Source organism: Stegastes partitus, unplaced genomic scaffold, assembly GCF_000690725.1.
Source record: "Stegastes partitus isolate 25-593 unplaced genomic scaffold, Stegastes_partitus-1.0.2 Scaffold35, whole genome shotgun sequence".
In the NCBI taxonomy this organism is placed as follows: domain Eukaryota; kingdom Metazoa; phylum Chordata; class Actinopteri; family Pomacentridae; genus Stegastes; species Stegastes partitus.
In genome coordinates this window covers 999,004-1,026,473 of record NW_007577766.1, presented here as the reverse complement: position 1 = coordinate 1,026,473, position 27,470 = coordinate 999,004, and the positions used below count along the sequence as shown (strand labels likewise).

Genomic DNA, 27,470 nt, shown 5'->3' with positions numbered 1-27,470 from the left:
AAAATTGGGTGGTGACCACTTGGACAGCCTGATGAGAGAGCAGTGTGTGCGACAAGAGAGAGAGGCAGAGGATGAAGTGATGCCTTGGAAAGTTGAGTGGAGGCGAGGTGTGGGCTCATGTAGGAGGGGGTGCTCATATTTTAGCAGTAGGGAGGGGGGGGCGGTCGGAGCGAAGTGAACGTTTAGAAGGGAGCTTAAAGGGCACACAGGAGGAGGAGAGGGAAAAGGTGTGTAGAGAGAGATATGCCAAGTTAAAAGACCTGTCCCTCAACTTTTCTGCCCCGTCAGCTTTCAAAGAGATAAACCAACTGCAAGCCAAATGGACAGAGTATAAAAGAGGAGATGGAAGAAAGCAGGATTGATAGAGGAGTGGAGGGAGGGGGGCGCAGATAAGATATTTCTGGAGAGGGGAGAGCAGGACCAAGTATAGTACCACACATCAGCAGATTATCTGATCTCAGTCTCAGTATCTGATCAAAACTTAAGCCGAGGGGGGGAATGCATTCTGCTTTCACTCTGTATCGGGGTGCTATTTGTCACCTCATGCCCAAAATCTGATTGTTTAAAAGAACAACAAATTTCTCAACGTACAGAATGCTTATAAAAGAAGGTTAAATTGCTCCATTAGACACGTTGATGTGTGAGTCCAAGTGACAAAACACCTTATCTTATATCTACTATTGAAATTAGTAAAATATGAGGACACAGAGACAAACAGATGTGGACATGTTGTGGTAAATGTAAAAAAAAAAGTAAAATGGAAAATTCTCCTTATGTTTTGCACTTCAGATGAGGCCAATATGGTTCTTTCAGTATTTATAAAGATTAGAGTTATTAGCAGTTAAGGTAAACAATTACCGATATTTATAAATGATATACATTTGCAGTAAAAATGGAAATCTGTATGCGATCGGATAGTCCTGTTTGCAGGACGTTGTTCAAGACCGCAGAGAAGTGGGAAGAGACAGAGAGAAGCAGCTGCAGCCGAGCCACAAAAGCACATTTTTAAAATCAGTTTACTTTATTGTGAATCGACTACAAAAATACAGACACCAATTATCTGAAGAATTCTAACCACATGAGACTGATCATCGATTGATCCCTCAGATGCATATTTATGATATTTAAGTAAAACTAACACGACGTGACCACACAATATCACAAAAGTAACAAAATCTGTTATGGTAGTATGTAAATGTCTAACAGTTGACCAAAACATAATGACTATCAGTTGTGAGTGTGTAACTGATAAAGAAAGTTTTCGCTGTAAATTCTGTTATGCCTCACATTATTCTCTCTGATCCATCGAGGAAAGCTGAGATGTATTATGATGTCCTCGCACAATATTAAGAACAGCTGTGTAACCTAGTGCAATCCAATACAACAGCTCTGCCATAAATTCTAGTTTTCAAAAAAGCATATTTAGTTTCAGTGTTTGTTGACCTTGTCAGACAAGTGATAATTCTACTTTATGCTTAATACTGAGGTCATATTTGGTGGTGGTACTGTAATGTTCTATGTTGAAGTGTTTCTAATATTTTATCCACCCCACTGACATACACGAGGGCAGCAAAACTCCAACACATCAACTGTTCCTATGATTAATTTTTGCAAGGGAATACAAAACCTACTGTGCAGTCATGCAAAGATCATTGCATATTGCAGAAGTATTGCAGAACAAACCCTACACTGTTAAAAAAAAAACCCAAACCAAAACAAAAAAAAGTCATTTGATGACATTTTTCCTTTAATTTAGAGATTTCTTTTCTTCTGTTTTTAAAAATACAGGAAAATGCTATTGTAATTACAAGAATGAACTGACTTTACATGTCTAATATAAAATAACATCACAAACCCCTAACTATGAATAATCAGTTAGGGGTTTCATTTTGTATGTTTTCTTTCCAGGTAAAATGCATTTACAAAATATATCACAATTTCAGTAATATGACCTTTTTTTTAAAAAATTAAATACATAAAACTGTTACATTCAACTTTGATAGGGGAAATAGATGTGTTTGTTAAATAAGAGAGACAATATAAGTTTTCAAAACAAAATTATTACCATTTTTGAATAATGATCCTCCTGTGACACCATACTTTTTATAGATATACTGTTTTCTACTGATTTCTACAAAGTAATGTCAATTAATTAAAAATGTAGACTATAAAATTACTGATTGCACAAGTATTCATCCCTTTAAGTTGCAATGACAGCACTGAGCCTTTGTGGATAGTTTTCAATCAGCTTTGCACATATGGACACTACAATTTAGCCCTATTGTTCTTTGCAAAACTGCTTAAGCTCCGTTAGGTTACACAGGGATATATTGGTGACCAATCCTTTCAAGTCTGAGATCTTGGCTCTGACTCAGCCACTCCAGATCATTCACCTTGTTGTCTTTAAACTATTTTTGTGGTGCATTAGCTGTATGCTTTGCAACCCTAACCCTAACCCTAAACAAAACAAATCTTGTTCTCTTGCAGACTGCGGTTGTGCTCCAGGATTTTCTTATACTTTGCTGCATTCATGTTAACGTGTACAAGCCCTCCAGGGCCTGCTGTCATCCTCACAAGATGATGCTGCTGCCACCATGCTTCATGGTGGATTGTCTGTTTGTGATGATGTGAAGTGCTTGGTGTCCAATCAAACACAACATCTAGTCTGATGGCCAAAAAGCTGAATTGTGGTCTCATCAGACAAAATAACCTTCTTCCAGTTGGCTTCAGAGTCTTTCACATGCCTTCTGGTGAACCTAGTCCAGCTTTTTTCAATAGTGGTATACTCTGAGTGCCAATCTCTCATCAAACTCTGATTGGTTAAGAAAAAGCAACAGTTTTTCCCATTTCAGTCAATGAAGCTTGCAACTCTTTCACACTAGTCATATGTGTCGTGGTGGCTTCCTTCATTGGTCTCTTCCTCTTCCTCTTCCTGGTCACTCAGTTTTTGAAGGCGGCCTGCTCTAGGCAGATTCCATTTCTTAATGATGGATGTAGCTGTATTCCAAGGGATATTCTGTGACTTGGAAATTCTCTTGTATCCATCTCCTGACTTGTGCTTTTCAAAAACCTTTTCACAGAATGCCTTGATGTGTTTTTTTTATCTTCATGGTGTAGTTATAGCCACTATAGCCACTGATTCACCAGTGATTGGACCTTCCAGTTAGAGGTGTCTTTATGCTACGGTTACATGAGACACATTCACTGCACTTAGATGCTCCCAATTCCACTAATTGTGTGACTTCTAAAGGTGATTGGCTGTGCCTGTATTGAATTATGTAAATCTGTTTAAAGTGGTGAAGACTTATGCAATCACTTATTTTACATTATATAATTTTAATTAATTGACATTGCTTTGTAGAAATCTGTTTGGTCAAACTTTTGTCAAAAAAGAAATAAATAAATTGACTACAATTCAATGTTGAAAAGGAATTAAAGGGATAAACTTCCAAGGGGGCTGAAAACTTTGTATATAAGCACTGTACTTGTTAATGCAAGCTTGTTGTGAGTTCTGCAGAATCATTTATCTCTTCTGATGTTTATTGTCTTCCTTTGGCTATGATGAATCAATTTATAAGCCAAGCACTTTTGAAAATAAGTCGAGTTGAGGACACAGTAGAGGAGAATTAGAGAGGAGGCAGCGAGAGAGAGAGAGAAAGAGAGGGAGAGAGAAAGGGAGACAGATGTTTAGTCCTTGTAGAGTGTAGTCAGTCTTGGCAGCTGAGCCATCTGACTGCCACTGGATGTAGATAACAGAGAGCAGGACAATGCGACAGAGAGCAAGAAGGAGGTGGAAGGTGCACAGAAAGAGAGACAGGATAAGGGAGGATAAGGGGAGATGAAGAAAATGATTAGACAAGTGGATGAAAGAGAAGAAAACATGAACTGAGGAAGATGAAGAGAAAAAATATGGGAATAGGAGTTTTTTTTTTGCATGGATGGCAGTGAGTTAGGACGAGAGAAGGAAGGGGAAGTTAATAGAGTTGGAAAGTGTGCGAATAAACAAGGAGAAAGTTCTAATTCAATAGAAGATGAGACGTTGAGTGGGGTAAATCAAAGAGGAAGAACTGAAGGAAGGGAGGAGAGAGATGCTGTAGTCTGCCAATATGTGAGTTTCCCCCCAACAAAAAAAAACAGCTGACAAGCAGGTGAAAGAAAAGGCTAGTGAAAGAGCAAGAGGGATAAAATGAGACAAGAGAAATAGAGAGTGATGGATATGAAAACAGATAGTACAGATGTGTGAAAAGAGTGATACAGAGAGCACAGCATCACAATAGAGAAATATGAGTTTGGAGGAGTGTGCTGAATAAGCAGCCAAAGTAATATAAACAAGAGATTGAGGGATAAGAAGAGCATAGAAGTAGAGAAAAGTTCGGAGAGATAGAGAGAATTTGCAAAACAGATTCACGGCACCCCCAAAAGTCAGAGAAACTCTGATGAATAAGAATGAAGGATAATAAGGGGAAGAAAACACAGCGTGCAAAAGAGAGTGCGTGCTTTAAAAGGATGTAGATTAGCTGCATAGTGAGCTTCTCTCACTGAGTTAACTCTGGCCCAGTTCTTGACAAATAAAGCTAATGTGACTAAACAGTAAATGCATGAGCAAACTGCTGATCCCTTTGTGTAAATGTGTTTGAGATACAAAGATAGACAGAAGGATGGTGTTTGTGTGTTTAGGGATGGGTATTGGTTAAGTGCGGTGACGCTTTATGGCCTACAGTCTGTAAAATAAAACATAGCAAACAGAGCAAATTTGCTTCCTTTCACATTCCCCTAAACTACGCAGCTGTAAAATAGGCTTTCAGTACAAATATAATGTGTAACGTATCCCCCAGTCAAGCTTATATGTACATAGCTTACAGACCCCTTGGATATTGACAAAGAAAGTGAGAGCCCTGGATCAAACTACAAAACATACTAAAATAAATAACATAAAATGCCAGCATAAGGTGCTGGACCACCATGAGCAGCCAGAACAACTTCTATTAAAAACCACATTACACTTCGCATTTACACAAATAACTCTGGTGTATAACCATGCCAGTGTAGGTGCAGCTGGTGTGTTAATTACATTGATATCCCCTCAGGCAAGGTGGTGGATGGAAACAGGTTCTTTGAAGGGATTGTGAGGGAAATAAAATGCATATGTAGTGCAGCTACGTGGCCAGTATTTAAGTTTGAGCTGGGAACTAACCAGCATATCTATGTTACACTGGAGGTAAAATGAATATATAAAAGCAAAATATGTTAGTATTCTGAGTATGGCAGACAATAAGCAGCACCCACTTCTCACCCCATATTAAAAAAAAACTTGCTTTCCTGTTCAGCTGCATACAGTGTCACAGCTTTCTCCCCATAATGTGCCATTGTAGACTGATGTTTGTTTGCTACCCACTAAAATGTATACATACAAGGTGCTCTCAAATGTTTCAGACTGTCCCTGTAAAGATCAAAAACTGTACCCAATTTAAACCTTGCTGCCACCCCAGTCAAAGTAGTCTCCTTGTGCAGTAATCTGCGATGCTTTTAACGCTCCCTGGAAGTCCCGTTATGTAAACATGTCAAGCGCCATCTGTGGTGGGCGCTGAATCTCCTAAACTGTGTCAAAACAGTTACCCTTCAACCTGAATTTCATTTCGGGGGCAGAGAAAGATATTGCAGGGGGCCAGAACAAGTAAGGCGGGTGAAGAGCGACAGTTGTGTTGTTGTGGCCAAAAAACTTGTGCGTAGTCACCATGTTGTGATCAGGTGCACAGCATAGCATAATCCCTGGTGCACAACCATGTGAACGATGAAGAAAACAACAAGCGTGCTCTTGATGCTCTACTGACTTAATGCACCGTGTTCGGTTCTAGAAACTGCAGGTGCATCCACTGTAAAAACTGGTGTGTCTTCTGCTGGTGGTAGCTGCAGACCCACCTCTCTAGCAATGGCAAATGTGCAACAAATCCAACTGTTGATATCCCATTGTTATGTGGTTTCCTGACTTGTGACAGGTAGCTCACATATGTTGCATGTGTATGACTGTTATGCATTTTGTGTGCATGGGTCCACTCAACCCCATGAGAGCTTCTGCCAAGAAATTGCTCATATCTTCAGTGGCTTGCAAAACAAGAATTGCATGCTATTAGGCTCTGTTTGCAACACAAAAATGTAGTCAAGGGATCAGTTAATTAATTCATAGAAATCATCATGAGAGGTAGTTGACACCAACATCACAAGTTGACAGCTACCCTCACACCTGACAACTTACTGCAGCTCAATCCAACAAACCCTTTGCAGTCAGGCAGTGTATTTAGACTGAATGTCCCGTTCACTTTTTGTTTGTGTTGTGGTTCACCTAAAACTTCTGGTGTAACAGCTGTGTTTACTTGGTGCTGCAGCTGTTCATAATATATAGCATTTTATAAGCTCTATCTGCAACCATGTATCAGCCTGTTATGTTCTGAGGCTCGGTTACCCTGGGAGGAAAATTATTACCATCACTTTTTCAATGTCTGCTGTGCTGACCTTGGTGTATCCTATAAGTGTAGGAGAAGCTCAGAGCCTTGAGACCAACACTCAGCTCCACACATTCTGTATTCACATAATAATCTGTCTGCTCACTGACTGAACCAAAGTCATCATAACGAAGTATATTTTTTTTCCAGACATTGCTCGTAATGAGACTCTTACAAATCCCAATCCCTCACTTATTCACAATCCAGTCTGCCAGAAAGAGAGAAGAAAAGGGCAACTTGGCATAGGGAAACAGATTTACTGCAGACATTTAACACAACAGGTGAATCAATAAAACAAAAAAATTGCTACTCTCAGCAACGTTAGGAGGCCTGCGTAACGAAACTAGTGCAGAACTTAGCAGTCAAGTCATCTGTTGTGCGAGAAGGATTATCTATGTGTCCCATTTAGGAGTGAAACCTCTGAAATACTGTAGTGCTGGTTATAGGATATTTTCTCAAGAAAAGGACACAAAGGAATCAAGTCTTGAAATGTTTTCAACACCTGCTGCAACTTTCAAGTACAAGATAGAGATCCTGAAAAATGGTATGATACCAGTGGGTTTCTGCTACCAGGGCTAAGTAAGGGTGAGAACATGACAAATGTCAGAAGTGACACTGCAGAAAGATGAGAACGAGAGCTGCTCTCACCCCAGGAGATTCGCCCCTGCTGAAGAAAAGAGATAAACACTCTGTATTTATGTTGTGTGTTTTATATACTGCGTGTGTGTGCATGTGTGCGTGTGTGCGGAAGAGAGAGTGTGTTTGACAAATCCTCTAGTGCACTGTGAGAGCTACGTCTTTGTTACTGTGACAATGGTACCCTGACACAAATGAAAAAGATTCCTTTTTTCCTCCTCTGTCAAACACTTTTATCTTTCCTTCTCCAACTGTCAGCGTTTCTCCCCACATTTCCCTCACTCTCTCCCGTTCTCCATTTGTGTATCTCAGCATTTCTTCTGCTGTCTCTCTCCCTCTTTCTCCCCCCCCTCCTCCCGTCTCCTCTTGTCTTCATTAGCTTCACCTCTCCTGTTTTCATTTCATCATTAACTCTCTGAATTTTGGTATCTGAGCAGCTGAGAGAGCCGCGAGAGTAGAGAGGGAAGCGGAGAATACAAATACAGAGCGGAGTGGGAGAAATGGGGATAGAGGACATGGATAGGGGAAGAGAGAGAAGCCATTGTTAGAGGGGTATCAAAGAGGGAAAATGAAAGAATGGCGGAAAGAAAACTTTAGGCAAAAAAGAAGCAGAAGAGAGAAAGGAAAATAAAAGAAGGAGAAAAGAAATGTCAGGAGGGTGGTGTTATGTGCTACTGTGGAGCCTGCAGCAGGATAAGTGATCCCAGTGGTAGATAGAAGGTCAGATGCACACTGACAGTCAGACCACTGCTTAACCTTGCGATACGGCCACACGCGCACTCTCGCACACACACGGGCAATGCTACGCGGACACATGCTTCCTGACACAAAAATGCATACACAAATGCACACTTACACACATCTGATGTGAGGCAAACAGACTGAGAGCAGGATGGCTGTCAAAACATCAGCATCTGCTCAGCATCACACATAACGCTCAGAGCAAACACACACATACATCTAGCAAACAGCATCCAAGCAGCCCTTAGAGGGATCAAGGCTGATTTTTGATAAACTTGTGCTACCCCAGCTGGGGCTTAGCAAATACACACACACACAGAGAGACACACACGCACACACAAACAGAGACATTGCTTACACAGCCCCGAAACAATTTTCCCCCTTCGTTTCTTCCTCATAAAGTTCACGGTTACAGATTTTTGAAACATGAACCGTTGGAAAGAAACATGTTTCAAATGTCATTCATTGCAGAGCTTTCCATAAGCACTGGCTTACCGAAGTCTAGGGGGTTACTTTGTCATATTAATTTGATTTATTATTTAATTTTACGACCACCGGCCTCCGTTTCAAAACAATGTCAGCATGACGAGGGAGAAATGTGCCTGTCTGAATCAGTACTGCTGCCAAATGCTCGGCATGAATATGTCAGTAGTTGCGTCCTGCCGAGCAGAGAGCAGAGAGTCATCTCCAGGGTTTGACAAGTATTAACAAAATATCTGATGGCAAAACACAAGAAACATTGCATCGATTGTACAGACAGGATGGCCAGCTTCAAGAGTACTTGAGGACTGAGCATTTTCCACCTATATGATTCCTAACAGTGGTTTTGAAGCTCAGTGTGGTGGCTTTGACCGTCACCATCTTGACGACCAAAAATGATAAAAGACGAGAAACATGAGCAGAGCTGAGGTGAGCCACGCAAATGTCTCTGGGACATGGTAGTGGTGGGAAGTTCGGCTCTTTGAAAAGAGCCGACTCTTGTGGCACGGCTCCCAAAGAAGAGCCGGCTCTTTCGGCTCCCAAACGGCTCTTAATTTATCTGTAGCCTCATATTTTAGCCTAACTTGGCAAATATGAATGCTTTGTGTGTTGATAAACCCTTTTGAATTTAGTGTTTTTATAAGAAGCCTTATAATGGCCTAATTTTTTGTATTTTTATGTTACAAAAGCAGGCATTCTTACTTTTGTTTAATATTTAATCAAACCTTTGATATTCATTTAACATGAAAACAAATGAACAAAACACTGCAAACAAACCCACAGAACAGAACCAGAATAGAACCAGAACAAAGCTCAGTTCAAACACCAAACAGTATGTCCTTAGTGCAGGTTTGCCTTCAAAAAAATTAAATGTCTCAGCTTGGCTGGATTGTTGCAGTTTTTCCTCTTGGTTATTATCTGCCCTGTTTGTGAGAAGACTCTCTCAGAGGGAACAGATGTTGCTACAACACACAGTCTCCCCTCCATCACCTTCTCCAGGTGGGGGAAGACTGAGGCCTTGGCTTGCCACCAGCTCAGTCGGTCTTCTGCTCTTTGGATGAGGGGCTCCTCAAGATGGCATTGCATCTCCATTATATCAGCTGTGGCACTAAATCCTCACATGTGATTCGCCACAAGGCCGCCATGCTGCCAATCAAAACAAAGTTCTGCCGTGAGCTGAGCTGAGCCACTGAGCAGCGAATTAAAAAAAGTCGGGAGCCGGCTCTCACTCGATGGGAGTGGGCTCTTCTGATTCACTGTAAAGCATTGGCTCTTAGAGCTGATGCTTTTGCGCATGACACATCACTAGGACATGGACTGTCCTGTGACGATGCCCCGCTGTCACTCAAAGGTGTCATGTCCTAAACTACGCTTAACTTTCAGCCTTAATAAAATTGAAACTAGTGAGTTTTATAAAACCTCACCTGCTGTACAGTTATTATGAACATGAATGTTAGTTATATAGACCAAAACCATTTTTTGTACCAGGTTGTGAGCATGTTTATTTTTGCTGTAAACTTACACATTTTGACATGGGGGTGTGTGGGGATCAACTCGCTTTTGGAGTCAGCCTCAAGTGGCCATTCGAGAAACTGCGGTTTTTGCTATTTCCAAGTTGGCTCCCTTTTTCAGCACATGAAGCTGCTGCTTGGATACACCACAGAGACATTTATGTGGTTAACGAATGAACAAACAAATTATTCTCTTGACTTATCTACTTTACACTTTGTTTTTTTTTTCAGAAGATTACTTGAAGTGGAATTGATTCTGTAAATCCACATGATTGGAATTAAGTGATTCACTTGTTTTTAATGAATCAATCAATTAGACTTGCTTTTCACAGCACTTTTTATACAAATGCAGTGTAGCACAAAATGCTTTAGAGAATAAAAGGAGTAGAAAAGCAAGACGAAAAAAAACATACTCCACCCCTACTCCCCCACAAACATCACACTATGAATGAAGGGCACAATAAAACAAGGAATCAGAAACTAAAGGAGTAAAGAAATGCTATAATAATAAAGGCAATGAGGAAACACTAGAACTACCTATAGGTTCAAATTCTGAAAAGCAAAGTAAGACAAAGTGACGTGATAAAATCTAGATAAAATAGACAAAAATATATTAATAGAGAAATAAGCGAGTACAATTTATTTAAAAATAGTAATAATTAAATAGTAAATCAAATCAATAAAATGAATTAAAAACCAGACTAAAGGTAGGTCTTGAGTTTGCTTTTCAAAATATCAACACACATGGACCGTAGTAGCAGAAGGCTGCCTCACTCTGGGTTTTTGTTCTGACTTCTGGTGTAATTTCAAAGCCACTACAACAAGTCCTGAGGGTTCTTAGAGGTTCACAAGATAAAAAGGGTAGGACGAAGATCATTAACAGCTTCATAAACCAAAAACAGAAACTTAAAACCAATTCCACAGCAGACACCTAACCAGTGAACACAAACTTTAAAATTAGTTATTTTATGGTAATTTTTTTTTTTGCATAAGTTTAATAAATAATTGCATTTAAAGCAAATACATAGTGACCGGCAATACATTTGATATTGCTGCTATTTCGCTGATGTTTTTACTTAAATGGTCCTGGATTTGAACATTAAATCTGTTAAAATATGTTTAAAGACATTTGTTTTACTTTTGTTACGTAATAAAGAAGACTATGTGGTCTAATTTGGTACGGGCTTCTTTTGAATAGTTTTCATGTTCTCACTGTGTTTACTTATACTCATTTTTGGTGTGAACAAAAATTGAATATCGACATTGGTAATATCGGTTGTCGGCAATATCAGAAATCTTAATATTAGATATCGGTATCAGCCAGAAATTTCAATATCGTGCATCACTAGTTTTAAACTATAAAGCTCTTTACAGACTGTGGGCTAAAATTTCCAAGCAGCCTAGTTCTTCTTTACAATAATTATTCTCTACAGGCTTACAATTAGGTTGGCAAACTCATTAAAATCTGCAAAAAAGAAGATGAGTATATATGTTGGAATAATAGCATTAGATGGTGCTACAGCTGGATGGGCTACTTCTCCCTACTGGCTGACTACTCCACATCGTTATTGGAAGCACTCCATTAAATGTCTATTATATCATGGCTGCGTGTACAGAGTCCGGTTTCAAATGCGCGTTTTATTCTGTGCACATATTTATGTGAATACCAGTGTGAGTGTGTGTGCATTTGTGCAAATCAGGGCTAATTGATTGTCCTCGTCAGCCCTGCTGTTCAGACTGCAGTAGCTGTCAGCAGGAGCCAACTGCTACACTAACAAGCCTTCTAAACACACACACTTTCATTCTCTCGCAGGCGCACACATTATCACATTTACCCTTAATGCAGAAACGAGTTCGCTTCAACGCGCTCAAACTATTCAGGCAAAGGCACAAGAGATTCATAAAAATGCTCGTGGTGTGATTGTGTCTGAGGTGGCGTTCTTGACACTCGCCGGTTTGAATGACAGACATTAGAAACGCCTGAAGAATCCCTTGACACCTTTTTTTTTTTTTTTTGATGCGGCAACAACAAAGACCCAGCCCTTAATCCTGCTTTAAGTCTGAGTTATACAAAACAGAAAATCCTCCTCTGTTTGATTCGCAGGAAGTCTTTTGACACCTCCAAGTTTGGAAGTAGTGTGCCTGATGACTCACATTCTTAATAGTGCAGGTACAGTGTTAAACAAAGAGCTCCCATGGAAGATAATGCAAATGCCAAGCAACACTCTGCATCAAGCCACACATACTGTACAGGCTCACACACTCACACAGGGAGGATATTGCTGATGAAGTCTCGGTAAATACACTCCATCACAGTGTAGGAGGTTACACAGGGACAAGCCCCTCTCATCCCTCATCCTTTCCTTTCTCTCTATCCTGCCCCTCCCTCAAACCCTCCTCACAATCTGTCGTTACAACTTGAGCTGGCTTCCGACACCCACCTGCTCTTTCCTCTTACTTTCCCTCCTTCTTGCAGGCATGGATTTCTGTCTTAACCATCACTCCGTCCTCCCCCTCTTCTCTTTTCTCCATGTCCTCCCCCTTTGATGCTCTTTTTCTCTTCCATTCTCTACTTACATTTTTCAAGAAATTTGTTTTTCATCCTCCTCGTTTAGAAAGATGGAGCTTGCTGTCAGACGCTGTCCTTTGACTCCTCCTCCATCCTTCCATTTCTGCAGCACTGTGGTTCTAAATTAATGTTTCTTTGTGGCTGGGGGAGAGTTTGTGCATGTTGAAGAAGTTGATGCAGGTTGATGTGTGTTTGGTCGTGCATGTGTCAGCATCTGTAACCAATCCAGATGTTAACATTTGGAGAAAAACATGCAGCAAAGTGCATTCTTTGCATTTACTTATACGACTATGCAGCTTCCACAGTCATAAATATAGTTTATTAATTTTGCTTATGAAGACTGTTTACTAGAGGAGGGAAATATACGTTAAGTGACTGACATAAATGAAGGTCTTTTGTATGCAATTAGTGTGCCATAAACATGCTTTAATTTGCATTGATTATGCATTTGAGTCCCATCTCCCTAATTCGATTTCTGCACAGACATGCTTTCTGCTGCCCCTGTGTTTATGCGAATATGCCAAGCACACATGCATCTGCTTGTGTGTGCCGCCTCTGCATTCGTGTGTCAAGGCTGCCAGAGCCGTTCAACCACAGTGTCTCCACTGACCTGTCCTCAGTGCTGACTCAGCGAGAGTTGCTCCCCCTCTGCATTATTCAGCGGGCTTAGCCAAGGTGTTAAACAGGAGCATATCACAGCGGAGGATGGGAGCATACTAAGTGGGCTGGCACAAGACGAGGAGAATGTAGAGATGTTAGCTTAGTGTGATACAGAGATTAGCTTGTAGAAACAAGGCTAAAGCTGTGTCCTGTTTCCATTCACACGCGTTTCAACTTGGATTTGCGGATGTTGAAATCCGTCGTAAGTCTTCTTGATTTTTTAATGCCGGTAGAACACATTATCCCACTATGCAATACATAAGAAATGAAGGAGGCTGCCACAGTTAAAAGAACAGGCCACAGGTATATTGTAGTGTGTAAAAACAAGTAATTGGTAGACAAACAAACTTCAGGCACTGTTTTCTAATTGCAATTTAGAAAAATTGCTGCTATGCTGGACATAAGGAACAAATCTGAGGTCGAGCAAAAACAGCAGTTTGTTGTGAATTCCCATCACGGAAAAAAAATTAAAAACCCTTTCCAGTTGTTGATTTAATCCCCCAAAACCTCATTTCTGTTTATCAAAGTTACTTATTCAGAAGTTTCTTCCATGAAAATAATCCCTTCCTGCTTTCACTCTGTGAGCCCCGAAACCTGCTGGCAGGTTTGAAATGCATGTTACCCCAAATTATACCATTTATCAGAACCAGGAACTGTAAAAACAGGAAAAATCTGCAAATTGTTGAACTATCTAATGGTCCTCGAGGTGATCATCAGTGATGTGCTATTCCACTGGAAAATTAAAACAAATTAAATGAAAGTTCATCAAAATCACTTTCTTCACCATGCTTCTTTTAAAATTCACCAAAAATAAATTATCTGCTCTAACCAGATTCTGGAAAAAAACTAAAGGTTTTGCTTTCCTTGGTGCTGCTGTGACACAGCTGCTGGCAGCAGTCTTCTAACAAAAAATAAAAGATAATAGAGAAGTATGGAAACAAATTAAAAATGTACGTAGTAAAATATTTAAAGCATGTGGAACCTATTTTTTATTTTTTTTAAATTATTGTCAAAAACTGGCAATTAGAAAATGCTATAGATCTTGATTCCAGGCTTTTGTCTTTTTGGAAAATAAGTAATTCAAACTTCCTTTTTTTTTTTTTTTTAGTTCTCTATACTTTTATCCACAGCTGTGCTGTTACCATATGACTTTAGAAACTCACCTATATTGCAGTAAAAAATTAGCATATATAGCAATATAAATGTGACAGGAGCAAAAAATGTCCAGAAAGTGCTTGGGGTTGACAGGGTTAAAATGTAACTCTGCAGCAGTGCTTCCTCTACTATGAATGGATGTATCAAGTCCCTGCCTCCCTTTCCAGTCACTCCTCCTCCATTCATTGCAGCTTGAGCACACCAGCTCACCAACAATGCTGCTCAAACACTGAAACTGCACTCCACAATGGTGAGTTGTAATAATGGAGTAATGCAGTCATACATGTTTGAACTGGAAACCAATTCTGAAAGAGAATAATGATACAGAAAGCTCCACCCTGCAAGCTGATGGAATTGGTGCCTTAGGCTCCTTACATATGAAACCCTGGAAGTCTCTGGGTTTTTTGGGACTGTTTGCAGTTTTAAGGTAGAAATGTTCATTTTGCTTATGATGTGTCTTCCAGCTTATAAAAAACACCAAATGTTTATGGTAACAAGGTAAAACAAAAAAAAAGGTGTTGAGGGTCTTTAGCACAGGTAATGCAATCACCCTCATTCTTAAGTTATTTAAGATGCATAACATCCCTTACACATGCTTGAATAAATACTCAGAGAAATATCAATAAATATCATGTTTTGAGAAGGTTTAAGAATGACTAAAATTGTATCATTACAACCACTGAGTTTGCACCCTAGCCGGCTGACAGCAGCTCATCCCTCCTCCTTGTACCCATTAGGCTAATTTGCTCCCATCAACAGGTGTTGAATCATAGATGCCTGAGAGGTGCTTATAAAGTTAAATGTATGCTAATGCTAATCAAAGGCACAAGAGGACCATTGAAACTCACTGGCGAAGATGCAAGGACCACCTAAAAAGCCCCAGTACCAAAGACAAATGTAAATGTGCAGTGAGTCACGGCTTTTCGGTGATGTTTCTTCTGTGTTTTTGCGCTTTGAAATGGATATAAAAGCGAGGTAATGACGAATTTGCAAAAATCGGTACACATCACAACAAAGCACGTGAAAGCACTTACACAAACATGCAAATAGCTTCACAGAAACACACAATGCAGTTAGTGCCTTTGTTTATTTGTGAGTCTAAATCAGGTGTGCTCTTCAGTGTGGCCTATGCAGTGTTTGATGTGTTGAGGTATCTTGGGGCTTTCCTTGTTCTTTTCACAGTACAGAGGCTGTGGCAGCATTTTCCCTCACAGCGTCTCTCCACTGCCACTAGTCCCTACTTCTTCATCTGCGCTGTCCACACATATATTTTCTCTCTCTCTCCCCATTTCCCTCTCAGTCTCCCTTCTTTCTCACCTTTGTCCTTCTCTGCCTCACTCAATCACTGTCTCTCTCTGTATCTCTCTCATCCATCCTCCCGTCCTTCATCTCTGCTCCATCTCATTCTTGTTTCTCGCCCTGTCTTCACCTTCATTTTGTCCTTTTCTGTATTTCTTCCTTCTGTCTGTCTTTCTGCGCCCCCACTTGCATTCTTCTCGCCAAGCGGATGTCCACTTTGAATTATGTGTTGTATTCTAGCTCAGTAAACAGTCCTTTGGTCATGTCCGTGGCTGTTTGTCTAACCTCTCCTGTCCGGTTCACAGGGCATGCCTTTGTTTCAGCATTAAAGGAACATAAACACTCTCTCTCGCACACACATTCACACGCACAAAATCTTCAAAATCCTTAAACAGAGGTATGTGTTCACCCAGTCAGCCACAGAGCACACACAAACTCTTTCTCCCGCAACCTCTCACATGCTGACGCTCTCACACTGAAAACATCCACCCACACAGACACACACAGAGGGTGTCACCCCTCCTATGAGTGGAGAAAGGCAACGAGACGAACACCCTGCAGTGTTTTGGATTGTACTAAAATTGTCCCCAGGCAGGGGGTTATAAGGACAAGTGCTAGGTCATGATGAACTTTGATTTTTACTGTACCAAAGATGAGGAATAATAGAGAGAAACCCAAATGGTGAGAACGATATAGATGGATGATGGACATGGGTGTCTGATTTATACTGTGGGTTTACTGCCAGAGAGAACCCGAGACAGAGGGAGGACTAATGAGTGTGTTGTTTGTATGTGGGAAGTTGGATACGTGTGTGTATCGATATCTATACAGGACTGTCGCTGACGTCATTGAGGCACGAACAGCTTTGAAATAGAAAGTTCTGTGCGATAATGTTGCCAGGCAACCAAGATGTTTCTGAGCAGATGTTTCAAACCAGCTCACAATGTAATCGCAGTTACACAAAAAACATGGGTAAATAGATTCATAATCAAACAGAAAATGTGAATATTATGAGAACTCTGCAGCTATTGTACATAGTTTTTGGACGTATTATTGGAAACCATCTAAGATTGAGGACTCTGAGTGGCTGCTTTCACTGACTGACAGCTGAAGGCTGATGTTGCAAAGACATGCTTTCTACTTCTGTGATGTGCAACTATATCATTCAGTGGCTTTGTATATCCTATGATGTTTTTCCCTTTTTTCAGCAAGCACACACAGGTCTGATTATGCACCACAATTGCGCTGTCTGTGTATTGATGCAATCACAAACTATATGGTCAAGGACAAAGGAAGCTAGAGAGTCAGTACTAGTTAATCTTGCTTGTTCAGACTCATACTGTTTGCCACAAGACAGTTTTCAGTCACGTTACAATTTCAGTTTGATGTTAAAAACTTTTTTCTGTTAAGTAAAACTCTGAACCCCAAAGCTTGCCAACTGGTTTGCCCTTTTTTTTAATTTTATTTATTTATTTTTTTTACAAAAATGGCAAAATTTTTCATAGCATAGCTTTCATAGTTATTCTACACATTCCTCATTTAAAACATCACAAAAAGTCATCCAATTTTTCTGACCAGATTCTGTAAAAAACAAAACAAATTGTGCTCCTCGAGCAACTGTGAAGCCATTAGTGTGTCAGCTGGGCCAGGTGACAAATTCAGGAGCTTTGTTGGCAGAACTGTACGTTGTGTTGTGTACACAGTGCAGACAGGAGACAAACATGGTAAAAATGACATGTAAGTTGTAAAAATCTCTAGTATTTAGAGGCAGCATTTATCCCTGCATTGGTAACACCTCCATTGGTATCAACGTGTACAAGAGGGTATTTTTTTTATGATTTATGGCATTATTACAGTCTCATACTGAACAGAAGACATTAATGAGTTCCCTCTACTTCTAGTCATAGTTGTGCTGTTTCCATAGAGGTGCAGGACTTTAAATTTGTTGGGAAGCACGAGCGCCCTACCTGACTATATGTGGACCTTTTGTGTAGAAAGGTGGACACTAATGACACCATTTTGTTTTCCTGTTTACATAATCCAGTGTCTATGGGGAAAAAAAGTGCTTTTTAAAGTTAAGATTACTTGTCTGATTGAAGTGAGCAGCCTGTTAAAAGAAGACATTAAGTTTAAAGAAGTCATCACCTGTCATAGGTTCTTCCTTGCGGCAACCATCTTGTCCTGGAGGTTAGAGAGGAGGCACGCCTCCAAATTAGCTCTGTTATAGGTTCACTGAGTGGGTGGGATGTCAAGTATGATTGGATTATAGATGTGTCCTGATTGGCCAGTTTAAACTAGGAAGGCAAGCCCCTTCTGTGTATATATGAGTATACTGGGATTCCCTTTTGGAGATTTGCTGTTTGTTTACAAATTGCAAATAAACAGCTTCTGATTTTCAAGCACTTTTTTTTTTTTTACCAGCATGCTGCTTGACTCCGCATGCCTCGCAAGACTCCATGCAACACTATTACAGTGAAAAAAAATGAACCCAAAGTGAGCAAAAGTGTGACAGGTGCAAAGAAAAAAAAAAAAAAAAGCTTAGGTTTCAGAGGGTTAAGAAAGGAAAAGGAAAAAAAAAAAAAAAAAGGAAAAAAAGGAAATCAGATTTATCTTTATGTTTTATACATTTCAACTGATTTTCCTAGTTTTCCTTTCAATCCATGTACCTCTTATCCTGTACGTTTTTCTAACCACAACTCAATGGCCATCAAGCTAATGCAGCAGTTCTGTTATGTCCAACTAAAGGGGCATAATGCATGTAGTGTGTTCTTTTCTATAGGCCTGCTGTTCTCTATAATTCATGGATATGTACACCCCAGCTGCTTCGGCACGCATGTAACTCTCAGATGAATGCCTGTGTAGCCTGGCTAATGCACTGGACACTCCCACACACCCTTCCTTTGAACATGTATTTTCCTTCTTGATCATGTTGCCAGTTAAACTGGAGAATGACTGAAAGGTCCCTGCTGTCTCTCAATCCTTTATATATTCTGCCCCCCTCACTGTTCCATCATTCCACTCCAGCATCCCAATTCCCCACACTTTTACACTGACTGAAAAAAACATGCAGTCTTTCTGCATAAAAGAAAATGATGGAAGTTAATTGGTTTTAGCAGCAAAGGTAGAGCTTTGACAAAATAATGTGAAAGAAAAGAGTAAAATATCACTCAGAGGGAGAGCAAGATACAGTGAAGTGATGTGTTTGAACTATTCACGGTGAATTGACACGTTTTGGCTCAGTACCTAAACATAAAATATTTTCAAAAGCGAGTCTTTATATCAAGTGTCCAGCAGAGTAAATCATAAAAGAAAACATAGAGCTCTAGTGTTTCTGTTGTGGTCAGAAAGAGAGGTGGAGAAGATGGTGCAGGATGGAGGGAAGCGGAGGAAGTAAAAAAGACAGAGAGAGAGAGGGGGGGGGGAGATGTGGGTCGAGAGGCGATGCTGACCAAAGCTGACACCCCTCGGCATGCAGAGTTCACCCCCAGGGTGTGTGTGTATGTCTTTTTCATGCCTCTATGCTTGTGTGAGCGTGACTGAGAAACAAGGGAGAATATTTAAAGCTGATTTGTCATGAGAGAGTGGCAAAACAGTGGAGCCAGCATAGGCTTTGATAAGCAGCACAGCGATGCACAAACACACACACTGGCTCACACACACACACAGACACACACATATGCCTTGAGCTAACATTTAGCCAGATGGAAAAGGCTTTGGTTATTTCTCATGGGTGGAAATACTCTGAGGGCGCAAGTACAGCTCCCTCACATCCACAACCAACACACACTCACATGCACACAAACACGACCCATATACAGTGATGAACAGATGTGCACACACACACACCCACTGTACGCACACACAAACAACCGATGGTACAAATGCGCAGTCACACACACTTTCACACATGCTCACGGTGTTTAGTGGCGGTTTCGCTGATAATGGGTAATGTTTTACACTCTGTTTCCAAACACAGATGAATAAACAATTCAGCAGATAACTGAGGATGACAGCGGGAGGGTCTGTTGTAATAATGATAATAATATTAGCATTTTTTTTTTTTTTTTCAAGAAACCATCTATTTTTGGTAGAGCTATTTCCATGGATTCATTCATGGCAAATCCCAGCTGCTTTTTAAGATCCTCGCTAAGGTTCAGCTCATGTGTAGTCGACCCTGTGGCCTCATAGTGTGAATGAAGTTGGTCAGAGTAATCCAGTGCTGCATACAAAGTACAATGTACAAGGCTGAGTGCTTTGTTGTAAATGTTTCCCATTTCATGCCAGACCTTTGCAAACACATTTTAATTATGCCAGCAACCACATTACTTTTGTACAAAAGTGGCAATCACCTGGATAGTAGTGCACAAAAGTGTCAGTAATGTAGATAATGAAGTACAAAAGTGTCAAAATCCTGGATAAGTGTAAATGACCTGGATATTTATGAACAAAAATGTCAACAACCTGGATAGTAGCACACAAAACTTTCTGAAGCCTGGATAGTGACACATAAAACTGTCAATAACCTGGATATTAATGCAAAAAACTGTTGAGAAAAAAAAAGTACAATTATGCACAAAACTTGAAAAAAGAAAACTAGATATTAATGCACAAACTGTTAAAAAAAACTGCATAGTTATGCACAAAACTGTTATTGGACAAAACTGTCAAATCTTTGATATTAACACACAAAACTGTTAAAAACCTGCATATATATATTCCAAACACAGGAATATATAAAAGCTAAAGCTAAATATATATATATTTGTTATATTATATTTCCCAGCCGAATTAGGGCAAAGGCAGGGGACACCCTGGACAGGTCACCAGCCAATCGCAGGGCCACACTTAGAGACAGACAACCAAGCACACTCACATTCACACCTATGGACAATTTAGAATCACCAATTAACCTCAACATGTTTTTGGACTTTGTGGGAGGAAGCCGGAGAACCCGGAGAGAACCCACGCTGCACGGGGAGAACATGCAAACTCTACGCAGAAAGATCGTGGGACATGAACCGGCGACCTTTTTGCTGCAAGGCAACAGTGCTACCAACTGCGCCACCCTGCAGCCTGGTATAAAATGCATATTAATGAAATTTAGAGGTGCCGGTATATTGATTTTATTATTTTTTGGTGACAAATCCAATTTCCAGTCATTCTGCTTAGTGAAGCGAATTGGCTGTTGGCTGTAGCTTTAGAATAAAAGAAAACATCAGAAAGTTGTATGAACCTTCACATGCAACTCTCCACCAAAAAGCAAATGAGCAGCCCCCCCCCCCCCAAAAAAAAACTGTCAACCTATTATAATACTGCAAGATATGATCATTTGGATTTAATAAAACTGGTGTAATTACTTATTTGATAATCTCCAAGTGCATCGAATCCCACTCCACAACAGCTTAAAACACCTGTTTTTGTAGAGAGAAAATGGGAATGGCACCAAGAATGCGAACAGCCACATTGCATTTCTCCAAGGAGTTTTTCACAGCTGAAAGCGAATGTATTATGTGTGTCCTGTTAGCTAGTGTTGTGGCTTATGAGAATTCATTTTGAGAAGATGAAAGTCAGACAGGATATGTCAGACAGGGGATGGCAGATGTAGGAAATGGGGTCGCCTTGTTATAATGTCCTGTGGGAGTATGTCTCTGAGTGGGAAGGTATCATATGCAAACTGTCACTCAAGAAAAATAGAGTTTGCACAGAATAGAGACGTGGATTGAAAAAGTTTAATATTAGGCAACTGTTTGCACACCTCACCAAAATCAGCTTTTAATTAAGAGAGGAATGTGAAGTTTAATATCTCGTCTTCATTGTTAGTTCTTTCCTTGTGACTTCAGTACATTCTCAACGGAGCTATTTTTCCGTTGCCGGTGCACCATGTTGGTGGGTGATTAGACTCTGATTGGCACTTGGATCAGAAATAGATCTCAGAGTCATGAAGAACATCACACTCTGGCACTGGAGGTGGGAGAGCCAAGTTTAATTAGTGAGAATTTACCCACACACACCCTCGCAGACATGCATGCATGCTAACACACACATATAGCCGAGAACTTTCTTTTCTTCATTAAACCTGTCACATTCACAAACGCACTTTCATCTGCCCCAGACGCATAAACTCACCACACAGTCACGCAGCATTATTGTCGCAGTTATTTAAGCCTCAGATCAAGAGTCTGAAAGCTTAATTGCCAGAGTCAGACATTGAATATGTGTGTGTGTGAGAGAGAGGAAGTGTTTAAATGCAGGATGTGAGTCAGACAGTCGGTGATATTATCAGCACAATATCATATTTCCTGAGATTGCGGAACATTAACTTTCCGTCAAGTTTTGAAGCGATAAATGTTGTACAACTGGTTTAGAGCAGGCGTGTATTTTAATGACACTGATTCTCAAGTTTTGAGGCTTTGATAAGAACCATTAGAAAGCTACATGTGCTATGATCCTACTTTGCAAATGGGTGAAAAAAAAGTGATAGAACTGTAGCGAAGGTTGATAAAACGCAAAGACTAACATGAGTTTCAGCACATTTAGAAACAGTAGACCTATTATTTATCCACGATAAGAGAAGTCTGGGGCTGTTTGTTCTACGTTATTGGCACAACTGCTCGTGCGAATGCAATCTCTGTCCTTCTCTGTCATTTAAAAACTGTAATTTTTAATCACTCTCACCTGAAACAATGTGTTCTAATAAATACATATGTATCAGCCTATGTTGAGTTATTTTTAAACTTAATGAACTCGATAATTGTTACAACTATTTAATAATATTATACAACCCTCAAAAACTGTTAATCCACTGAATATCAAAACTTGCTGGCTGGTTTGACAGGCACGTTATATTTTTAAAAAAATAAACTAAATTTCATCATTTATCAGAGCCAAAATTGTTGCTGTTTCTACATTCCGGCAATAGTTGACTTAATTCTATGCAACTTGAATGTCCGTCTGGACAACTTACTAAATCTGAGTTTAAAGCTGTGATAATTCATCAACATTATACAACATTATAATCCACATGTCTCATTTTAAATGGATAAAATGAATGAATGAATGAATGAATGAATGAATGAATGACTCAGTGGCCACCAACATGAGACTTTATGACCTTACTGGGCTGAACTGCAGGCAGTGTTTACACAGAGCAGAGTAAAGTATGGAAACCATTTCAGAATGTAGGTAGTTAAATATCTAAAGCATGTACAGTCACCGTTTTTGTTCCAGTATTGGTAACATCTGCAGACAGATTGAAAAATGGTGTACATCTTGATTCCTTTTTTTTTCATTATTATTTTTTTCTACATTTTTATACAACAAATATTTAAAATGTATTTTCTTAAAATATATATTTATGATAATATAGTCATGTCGTGCTGCACAAAAGACATGTTTGAGTTCTTTTTAATTCTAGTCATGGTTACACTGTTTACGTAGAGGTGCAGGACTTTATATTGCAGTGAAAAATTACCCCACAGTGACTAAAATGTGACAGGAACTGCTTAGTTAAAGCTACAAGACAGTATAGTCTTGATTTCAGTTGCTATGCGCTGTAGTACGGAGCTTAACAAAAATGTGTCACTGTCCTATTACTTCCAGACTGCACTGCATATCCCACTGTGCCCCCAGATATATCTGTTGGTTTCTTCAGGATTGTCCTTAAGCCTTATGCCACATGAGCCTTGTTCCCAAAATCATATCCTTAACAGACTGACAAAATGTCACTTTCTAGCAGTGTCAATTTTCTGCACTAGATCTTTAACAGAAACTCCTTTCCCAGTCATTGTTTCATTTGCATTAATTTGCAATGGTGTCACTGACATCACTGCATGATTTATATTAAGGTCAATGGCGCAACTGTGTAAGAGCATCCAAAAGAGCCGGGTGCTACTCAAGTGTATTGCATATTTTCTACTATTAGTGTCTTCTTTCTTCTGAAAGCTCACACAGACACACTCATACCTGTGTGCATGGATGAACACTTTCATGTTGAATTCATTTTACAGGATATGCACACAAAAATGTCAAAATAGCAAATTATAGTTTTAAAAGGATTATGTGCTGAGCAATTCTGTGGCCAGAAACAGTGAGTTCAAACTTCTAACCCTAACCCATCTGTTCCTTGATAGAGCTGACTGCAGACACTTTACTGATGCTTTAAAAAGTGGGGTTAAGGTGGATTTGCTTCTGTATGCTGTAATATAGCTGCTAAGAAGCACACAAATGCATTGTTTGCTTGACATGAATTATGTATACTATCACATTATTAGAATGCATACAAAAATATAACAGTCCCTTGCGCATTAACACAAATTACCTTATGTACAACGCTGACAGACACACACTTAGAGCGCTGTTCCCCAGAGACATTAGTGGGTGAAAGTTCCTGACACATAAGCACTTTTATGACTGAGTGGACCCACACAGTCAGGCCTCTGATCAGCAGAGTGGAAGAATTCCAGTACAAACAAATTCTGCTCCAACACAACACACACGTATGTACACACACTCGCAGAAGCACGAACAGTCCAAACTGAAAGTGCACGCTGTGCCCCAATCATTAATGCACGTAAACACACACTGAGGTACAGTGTTAATTGCTGTTGCCAGAATTAGCAGAAGGTGTGACTGCAGCAGCAGAGCAGAATGACCAATGAGACAGAGCTACTGACTGCGCAGAAGACGATCACAGAGGAGGAGGAGGAGCGAGGGGATGATGGGATGAAGCGGGAAGAGGAATTAAGAGAAGTTTGCAGTAAAGAGGTGGAGGAGAAGGCCAGAGCTTCATCATCATCTCCCAGGGGTGCAGGACTGTGGTGCCTTGATTATGCATTCTCTTGCAAAAAACACACACCACTCAGAAAATACAGCCCTGTCAGCCAGCTTCAGCACATTACCTGACCTTCTGAGTGTGTCTATATGTGTGTGTCTATATGTGTGTGTGTGTGTGTGTGTGTTTGTGTCTCTGCAGGGGCATTTTGGCTAAATTTTGGGAAGTCAGCAAATACAGTGGAGACGGAAAATAAGTTTTGTTGTGCAATATCCAATTTAGATTTTTTTTTTGTTGTATTGATTTGTCAGGGCTAAATATTTAGTGATCTTCAATAGTACTGATGAGCCTTTATTATACTTTAAACACACCTTTACAAAGTACTAGTATAGTTTATAGAGCAGATCTTGTGATAGAGGCTAGTTTCAGAATAAGAATCAGAAATACTTTATTGATTGGAAAAACAAGCAGGAGTGATCACAACAGGTTGCGTTCACGGTGACACATGCACACTAATTATAACTAATAGTTTCCATATTATATTGTTTCTTTTGTCTTTGTAAATATGTTGGGTACCTGGGTAAGTACAGCTGCAGGTAGACGTGATCTTATTGCCAATATCTGTCTTTGAAAATGGAGTGAATTTGTCTGTGTGTGTGTTTGCATGTGTTTTTGTGTTTAGTCCAGATCACTGTTAGCAATGTCTGTTGTTTGTTCTGCTTGAAAACCTGCTTCAGAACTTAGATGCTTAGAATTATTCCAGATGATTTTGATTAGTTGCCAGTTTTCTTCTCAAATTTACAGCCGATATTTATAAAGAATGTCTTTAAATAATGTTGTTGACCCCTTGACCTTTTGTCTAGAGTGATTTGACTAAAAGTTCTACTTGGACTGAAATTTAATGGGTGTGAAACATCAGACTTACAAAACAACGAAAGAGGCATGAACATGTTAATAAATGCTCAATAGAAACACAAACAATGATTCTTCAAAACGGGACCTTTTCACGATTCTCTGTGCTTTGTGGAATCACTATAAAGAGGAGCTGTATGACTCTTTTCTCAGTTATTCTGTGCTGTAGATTTTTCTTTTCATACTACTGACCAAGATATGCATATTTTGCATTAACTTGGTTTAATATTAGGTTGACAAATATATTGGTTGACATTACAGAAAAATACGGTACCAGTGTGTATATGCTCCATTAATAATGATAAATTGCAATATGGGAATGCCCAATTTGGTTTGAAATTATTTAGAAACATTGCCCCTAATAAATAGTTTGTCCAGCAGACAGTACTGAGAAGTTTTGAACTGTGAAATGCCACGATGTGTTTGCATTTTTGCACAAACACAAACACAAAACCCCAAAATCCATCCAAACAATACATTTTTAAAGTGCTCATCTTATGCGTTCATGCATTTAAGTTATCTGTATTTTCTGAGGTCAAGTCACAACTAAAATGTCACATTTGTATTTCAATTGTTTGTCTCTCCTTGATTTGTGCTTCTGGTTTGTGCTTGTTTATCTGTGCCGACATCCATAGAAAACATTTTTTCCTCTGGATTTGCCATTGGTGTGCATGCCTCTGTGTAAAAGCTGCTCTGCTCGTTTTTAATCTGCAACAGGACGAACTAACTGATCAGTTGTAACCACTAACAGACAGCAATCGCCTCACCACAGACTTGTACCGCAAAGAGGAAAACATCACGGTAACACCGGTGGGCGGAGCCATCCACAGCCCACGCTACCCCAACGCTTACCCACGCAACCTGCTGTTGTCATGGAAACTGCTGTCACCACCGGGGAGCCGCATACACCTGGAGTTTGACGGACACTTCGGCCTGGAGGAGGCTGAGAGTGGAGTGTGCAGGTAAAACATGAAACAGAGGGAGAAAAAAAAATGATCGAGATCGGAGGGATGGAATACAGAAGTGGATTAGAGCAGAACATGTAGAGAAGTAAAGAGAGAATGACATGAAGTGCCTTTCGATAAAAATGACAAAAGGGGAAAGACAACTTGAATAGAGAAACGAAGGACTGAGATGCTGAACACAAAGAGGAGGGAGCAGTGATGAATTACAACAGCTGTAAAAGAGAAAAGTCAGATGAAAGTAGCGGTGATTAAAGAACCAGAGAGACCAGTGAGATGAATTGATGGAGAGGATGGTTTGGTGTGACGGGAGGCCTGGGAAAAGTTTATTGTGTAAAAGTCTCAAGCTGAAAGAAAAGCAGCGACAATAAAATATGTGAAAATGACTTGTACATTAGCACAGCAATAATAAACTGTGATTGAAGAGACATAAGAGAAAAGAACATAAAAAGGTGCGAGGTGGTGGAATCACTATGAGAGAGATGGATAGTTGAAGTTTGCTTTCTTGGCAAGAAGTATAAGAAGTTTGTCCTTGAGGAACGAGGGGAGAAAATAGACTTTTTAATCCCCATATGCAACTCAGCCGTCTTTGTAAGCACTTTGCTGAAAAGACAAGGGGGACCAGCAGGGGGGAGAAGAGGGGGAGGAGTGATTTGGAAAGGTAGGAAGAAGGAGAAAGGAGCTTTGCCCAGTTTTTAAAATCTTGTTTGTCACATTAACTCTATGTGTGTGTGTGTGTATATATATAAAAATGTGTGCGTGTTTAATATTTGACTGAGGCGTCAATTGCTGGGAAGTTGTCATTAAAAACTTCTTCAAAAATTCTTCATGCCAAGTACTTTAGCAGGATGCGCTACTGGCTTGAGAACACATAAATTTGTCTCGTCATTGATCTGATTGCTACAAGTATCTCAAGATCCTAAAACTATGACCAAATGTTCTCCATCTCGTTACAGGAAAATGACAGTTTTTATAAATCTTTATTACCATCATTTCACTCTATCTAATTGACAGATTGGCACAAATTTTGGCACAGAAATTCTTTGTTTCTCAACCAGGTGTCCTAATGTCCTGAGCAGCGCGTTAGTGTTGTTTTACTGCTGTAGAGTGGGTGACTGCAACTCATTATTATTCTGTTGTAATGGGGGAAAAAAACATTCTGACTTGTTTATATTTCTTTAAACCAATCACAATTTGGTTAGTCAGTCTTGGGCACAATTAAGCCCACAATACAGTTACAATGCCCGTACGAAATAGCGATGGGGAAGTTGGTTT

The 27,470-nt window shown here is 39.8% G+C and overlaps 1 protein-coding gene across 2 annotated transcripts in view; it reads left to right on the top strand.

The window, feature by feature from the left end:
* Positions 1–27,470, top strand: part of pdgfd (platelet derived growth factor d) — a 67,733-nt gene that overhangs the window by 10,001 nt on the left and 30,262 nt on the right. The window contains exon 2 of one of the 2 annotated variants that reach the window (XM_008301627.1): positions 26,006–26,195. In XM_008301627.1, coding sequence (XP_008299849.1) covers positions 26,006–26,195 — 190 coding nt within the window. Of the gene's footprint in view, positions 1–25,984; positions 26,196–27,470 lie in introns of both variants that reach the window. The other variant, XM_008301620.1, reaches the window with a different exon arrangement.